General features: G+C 46.1%; 1 protein-coding gene across 1 annotated transcript; it reads left to right on the forward strand.

The window, feature by feature from the left end:
- Positions 1-2,371: 2,371 nt before the first annotated feature.
- LOC134363047 (melanoma inhibitory activity protein 2-like) lies at positions 2,372-4,740 on the forward strand. Its single transcript, XM_063078579.1, is given in 2 exon segments — positions 2,372-4,712; positions 4,715-4,740. Coding segments are annotated over 2 exon segments (2,367 nt in total).
- The last annotated feature ends 2,229 nt before the right edge of the window (positions 4,741-6,969 follow it).

Genomic DNA, 6,969 nt, shown 5'->3' on the forward strand with positions numbered 1-6,969 from the left:
TCGGAGGATCCAAGTGGTATTTCCAGTTAATAATCCTCAGGCAGAATTTCCAGTAGACAAGCTAGCTCTACTAAAATGTTGCATGATGAATGAAAGAACAAAATATAGAGCTTGGATCTGTTCAGCTTCAAGGTCCAACAATTACCAAATATATGAATTGGCAAATAAATCTACACTCTCAAAGTTACCTGCAGTAGAAAACAATCTCTTCTTATAGCACTCACAGTGTTATTTTAAGGCTCATGATAAAAATAAGTAAATGTTTTTAAAGCATTTGCTAACTTATTACTATTTTAATTATTTCAGTATAACTTTTCCTGATTTCATGACGAGCCCTATGAATAAAGGTGTACTTAAACTGGGAGGAGATCTAACTGGTTTAGTTAAAATATAATCATCATTGCTTGTAAAACCAACATATAATATACATACTCATTGAATACAATGATGAATAATGATAAATGTCTTCTTAAAGCACTACAAGAAGTGATTGATTTAATTGTTCTCTGCTATTTGACCAAAAAACAATTATATTATAAATGATTGCATGAGCATTAAGTTTGGCCTTAATTACATACACTGACAATACAAAAAAATTCTGAGAGTAGATTTTAAGTTTTCTCACAATGAAAATGACTGCACGTGAAGTAATACATATGTTAATTAGCTTGATTTCGTCATTCCACAATGTATGAAAATATATTTCAAAACATTATGTTGCACATGGCAAATATACATAATTTTATCTGTCAATTTGTAAAAATAGAATAAAAAATTCTGTTGTAAGTCTTCATATCCTAAATAGAAAAGAAAGTTTATTTGCATGGTTTTATACAACAACAGAACAGGGAGGTGAAGTGACTTTTCAAAGGACACACAGCCTTTAAATACTAGGGCCAGGCTTGAATCCAGGTTTCCTGATGTGAATTCCAGTTCTCTTTTTTCGGTGCAACCAGGGCATGAAGGATTTGACATTTCCAGCTTTACCCAGTGTTTTTTACATACCCTGTAGGTTGTAGCAACTCTTGAAAGAACAGCCCTGCCATTTCTAGGATGGGAGCTAGGCAGATGGTGTGGTCTCACTAGGAGGAGAGAATCAGATGGAAGGAAGAAAAATATGGAATATGGTCAGGAAGAGGTTTATTGAGGCAGACTGCACAGCATGGTCTCTGCATGGTGAGCTGAATATTACTCTCTCAGTATGGGACAGATCTTCCAGGCAACAAATCAACAAAGAGACATAGGATTTAAACTACACCTTAGACCAACTGGACCTGGCAGATATATAAAGAACATTTCACCCAAAAACTAAAGAATACATTTTCTTCTCATCAGCACATGGAACAGTCTCCAGGAGAAACCACATATTAGGTCACAAATCTAGTCTCAGCAAATTTGAAAAAACTGAAGTCATTCCAAGTATCTTTTCAGACCACAATGGACTAAAACTGGAAATTAAAAACAAGCAAAACCCTGGAAACCATACAAATACATGGAAACTAAATAAGCTCCTGAATGACCTCTGTGTCCAAGAAGAAATTAAACAGAAAATCAAAAAATTTCTTGAAACTAATGAAAATACTTCAAAAGCAGTACTGAGAGGCAAATTTATTGCAATAGATGTTTACATCAAAAAAATAGAAAGACTTCAAATAAACAACCTAACAATACGCCTCAAAGAACTTGAAAAACAACAAGGATCCAATCCTAAAACCACAAAATTTCCTTTAAAAAATTGCCAAAAGAAAAGTTGATCCCCTAGGAGTAGAAAACAGAATAGTGGTTACTAGAGGCTGGGAAGGGTAGGGGAGGAGGAGAAAGGCAGAGGTTACAGATATAAAGTTACAGCTGGACAGGAGGCATCATTTCTAGTGATCTATAGCTTTGTAAGGTGACTAGAGTCAGCACCCATTTATTAGATAATTTCAAATAGCTGAAAGAGAGGATTTTGCGTTTTCCCAGCACAAAGAAATGACAATATTTGAGTGATGAGTTTGCTACTTACCCACACTTGATCATCACATGTTATAAATGGATTCAAATCCGGCGGTGGCCCAGCCAAAACCGATCCGAGGTGGGGGGTGGCGAGGACAGCGCGGGTCACAGGCATCTGCAGTGGGGGGGGGGGCTCGGAACCGTGTGGCGGAAGTGACATCACAAAGGGGCCTGGTTGCCAGGGTGGGCGTGGGGGACGCCTGAGGCCGGTGGGCGCCAGTGCTCCCCGGCTCCCCACTCGGCTGGCTGTGCCGTGTCTGCTGCTGTCGCCGGGGCCGGTTTGCGTTCCCGACAGAACGCAGAGCTGTCTCAGCTGCTGGTTGTGGCCTGGCCAGGCAGTGGCTACCGCGGCCACAGCCATAGCAGCCTCGGCGCCATGGAGGTGCCCGGGGCTACCCTTCAGCCGTACTTGGGGCTGGTCCTGGGAAAGCTGTGCAGGACTGTGGCAGCATGGCCTGAAGACCTGCGTTCAGGCCCTGGTTTTCTGTGGGAACTGGTGACATGTGAGGCTCTTACTGCATTTATGATTCTCTTGTTTTTGTGGAGAAGTGTTCGATCAGTGAGAAGCCGGCTTTATGTAAGAAGAGAGAAAAAGCTTGCTGAAGAGCTTTCTGGACTAATTGAAGAAAAATGTAAACTAATTGACAAACTTTGCATTGTTCAAGAGGAGTATGAAGGCTTAGAGTCAGCTGTGAAGGATGCCAGCTTTGAGAAGGAGTCAACAGAAGCACAAAGCTTGGAGGCAACCTATGAAAAGCTGAACAGGTCCAAATCTAAACTTGAGGATGAAATAGTCTTTCTAGCAAAAGAATTAAAAGGACAGAAATCTAAACATTGTGAGCAAGATGAATTGATGGCAGATATTTCAAAAAGGATACAGTCCCTAGATGATGAATCGAAATCCATCAAATCACAAGTAGCTGAAGCCAAAATAATCTCCAAAATCTTTCAAATGAATGAAGAACATCTGAAGGTGGCAATAAAAGATGCCTTGAATGAAAATTCCCAACTTCAGGAAAGCCAAAAACAGCTTTTACAAGAAGCGGAAGTATTGAAAGAACAAGTGAGTGAACTTCATAAACAGAAAAAAACATTTGAAGACTCCAAAGTCCAGGCAGAACAAGTTCTGAGTGATAAAGAAAATCAGATCAAGTGTCTGACTGAACGCTTGCTCAAGATGAAAGACTGGGCTGCTGTGCTTGGAGAAGACATGATGGCTGATGACTTGGAATTGGAGATGAAGAGGAAATCACAAAATGGTGCTCGCTTAGATGATCTGCCAAAAGGAGCTTTGAAGAAATTAATTCACGCTGCTAAGTTACATGCTTCTTTAAAAACCCTAGAGGCAGAAAGAAACCAAATTCACACTCGGTTATCTGAAGTAGATAAAAGAAAGGAAGAGCTTACAGAGCATATTACAAATCTCCAGACTGAACAAGCATCTTTACAGTCAGAAAACACACAGTTGGAAAGTGAAAATCAGAAGCTTCGGCTGAAACTTAAGGTAATGACTGAACTGTATCAAGAAAATGGAATGAAACTCCACAGGCAACTAATAGTAGAGGAAAGTTACCGGTTAGAGAAGGAGGAGGAACTTTCTAAAGTAGAAGAGAAGATGAGCCATGCAGCTGAGGAACTGGAGACCTACAGAAGGCGAGCCGGAGATGTGGAAGGAGAATTGGAGAGAAGCATTCGTTCTTATCAAGGGCAGTTGACGGCCTATGAGAAAGAAGCGCATGGCAGTTGGGTGGCAGCTGAGACTGCTGAAAGACACCTCAGTTATTTAAGGAAAGTAAATGTTTACAAGAGACAAGAATTAGCTGAAAAAGAGTTTAAATTTGAACTTCTCAAAAAAGATCCTTTTGCATTTGATGTTCCAAATACAGCATTTGGCGGAGAGCATTCCCCACATGGTGCCTCACCAGTGGGTCGACCTTCATCCGAAACGAGAGCTTTTCTCTCTCCACTCACACTCGCACCTTTGACTCCAGAGCAAGGAGGAGGAAGAGGCTCAAGAGGCCCAGAGAATACTCTGGACCATCAGATGACCAATGAAAGAGGAGAATCGGGCTGTGACAGGTTAACTGATTCTCATGGAGCATCTTCTGGGTTCCCGTCACCTGCGTGGGAACAGCACCAGAGGATGGTGATTCCTCCACCAGGCCACCCATGTTCTGATCCAGCTCTTCTTCCACGAAGACAAGACAGATTTGATCCTAATCCTGGTGGACCGCCTGGACCAGCAGAACTCAGAAGTTCTAATCTGCCTTCTTTGGATAAAGTGGATGGGCCACAGTCTTCACAAACGGAATCCAGCAGAAATGATACCAAAGACGACCTTGGTAATGTAAATGTGCCTCATTCATCTGTGCCTGCTAAAAGGGAAGCAAGTGGCCCTGGCTTTGCTCCTCCACCTTTTCCTGCAATCAGAGGTCCATTGTTTCCAGTGGATATGAGGGGTCCATTCACGAGAAGAGAAGCTCCTTTTCCTCCACCTCCTCCAGGAAGCATGTATGGAGCTCCTCGAAATTATTTTCTACCAAGGGTTTTCCCTGTCCGGCCACCACCTCCATTTGCTATGAGAAATGTCTATTCACCGAGGGGTTTTCCTCCTTATGTTCCTCTAGGAGCTGGATTGTCACCTCCACTCCCACATTCTGAAAGTAGGGGTGAGTTCCGTTCAGGGTCGATTCCACGCTCAAATGAGTCTGCTCCTGAAATCCAGAAGCACAGCAAGAAACCTGATGATATTTTTGGACTCTCTTCATAAATAGTTTTGACTTATCCCTCATTTTCAGTTTAAGTAACTACTTTTTTTGCTCAAATTGAAGCTTAATAGAATTATAATTCTCAGGGTAGTATTTTTTAAATAAAGATGATTTAAATATGAATTTTGTGAGTAAGTGCTAGCAAGTGCTCCATGCATGCTACAAGGCAGGGGGTGTCTCAGGGCTCTGTTTCCATGGGAACCAATGGCACAGACTGGCTGCTATGGGCACCAAAAAGGGAAACTTCGCAGAGGTTTCAGGCCCCTGGCTCCTACATGGTTTCCTGGGCGGCTGAGCAAATGCCCATGAGACCCCTCTCCCAAGGACACCCACGGGCCCTCACTCCCTTCCTTCACCATCATCTCCCCCCAGGATATCTGGTGAGGTCCCTTAACTACCCTGTAGTTCCAACCTCCGTCCCAGGCAGGACAACGGCACTTGGGGAGGACTCGCGTACTGCAAGGACCTGTGCGGGGTGAAAGGGAATAGTTAAGGGTGGGGGGACAGATGTAAAAGGTGGAAGAAACCCTGAGTGTCACCCTGGTGATGTGGCCCCAGTGGCTGTCCCTCTCCCTGAAGGGGAGTCCACATCTGCAAGGCCATTGCAGACTAGCACCTGGGGCAAGGTCCCAAGGGGAGGATGCTCCAGATGCCAGGGACAGGCCCCGGGCCCCTCAGGGAGATCACACCACCTGGTATCTGTGAGGAGGGGCGGCCAGACAGGGCTAGGGCTGCTGGGAGGGGAAGGGCTGGCTGGCTCTGGAAAATGCCTGCGGGAGGCTCTCTGGGCTGACTGTGGCCCCTGCCCCTCCTTGGGGCAGGAACTCTTCCCCGGAGCAACCCCCCGGGCCTAGCTCCCTGCACCCCCACTATCCCCACCCTTCCCTGGTGACCAAGAAGTGGGGGTAGAAGACAGTTGTGTGTTAGAGAGACAGACATCAGGGGAGGCACAAAGAGAGACACCCAGTGACAGGGGAGTCCAGGAGAGCCAGGCAGAGGGACGGGGACAGGCTGAGAGGCCAGGATTAGGAATCATATCCACAGAGAGCCTGGGAGGAGACCAAAAATATGCAAGACAGACTTGTGTGCGTGTGCGTGCGTGCGTGCGTGCATGCGTGCCTGTGTGTGTGTGTGTATGTGTGTGTGAGAGAGAGGGGGGTGGGGGAGAGGGGGCAGAGAGAGAGAGAGAGGAGGCAGAGAGGGAGGCTGGAGCAGGAGAAGCCGGCAGGGAGGGTGGAGTAGGCAGGGGGCGGGAGAGAAGCCCCCAGTGACAATCACATCCGGGTCCAGCAAACATGAGGCAGCTGCCAACCCGGCCGAGCAGTCCCATTTGCCTCTGCTGGGCACTGGGGAGACCAGCAACAGTTTCCTTCAGCGCCCAGGATGCAGTGGACCAAGGTAGGCACTGGTGGGGCTGGGGGCTTGCCGGGGGTGGGGGTGGCAGGGGGCAGAGCCTTCTGAGGTTGCCCTGGACCAGGGATCCTTGTCATGCCTCCTTCTTTGACCCCATCCCCTGCTGTCTCCTATAAGGTCGCTTTTGGGAAAGTGAGTGTTGGGGTGTCCTGGCTGGGAGGCTGGTCTCCTGGGGCCCCTTTGGATGGGAGAGGTTTGAGGGGTCTGGGAGAGAAGATGCATAGAGGAGGAGCTGGGGGTCAGCCCTACGGCGGGTCCTGATCAGTTAGGTCCCTGAGGCAGGTGCCAGGGCGGCTGACCCTGAGCCTGGACCCTTAGTTTTGGGGGAGGGGTGAGAACCAGGAGGGGGTGTCTTATGCTTGGAGGCTGGCCATGAATATATCTTTTAATGAGTCATTTAAGTAATGAATGAACACTCACTTCTGCTAAAAGAGAGAAAGAAAGAGCTCCGGAATGGGCATTGAAAAGGAAGTTTCTATGTATTTATTTACTTATTTATTTTACTTTCTATTTTTTTCCCCTTCTTGCCTTGGTTTTGGCAAATGAAAGGCTCTAGTGGGTGTGGTATTTGAGAGAACTGGACAGGAGAGGGGAAAACAAGATGTGTTAACTGATGTTTTGCTGAGTGCTCAGAAACGGATCCCCTTTCCCGTCTTTACAGAGGTTGAAGAATTGGAATTCCATTTCAACCCTTTTGCCTGTTTGGACTGTGCAGCTCTGACAGCGGTACTACTCAGGGGCTAAATCTCAGGGGTCACAGCTCAGCAGGGTTGGATTTGATTTCTTCTTCAAT

Source organism: Cynocephalus volans, chromosome 14 (genome assembly GCF_027409185.1).
Source record: "Cynocephalus volans isolate mCynVol1 chromosome 14, mCynVol1.pri, whole genome shotgun sequence".
NCBI classification, from domain to species: Eukaryota; Metazoa; Chordata; class Mammalia; order Dermoptera; family Cynocephalidae; genus Cynocephalus; species Cynocephalus volans.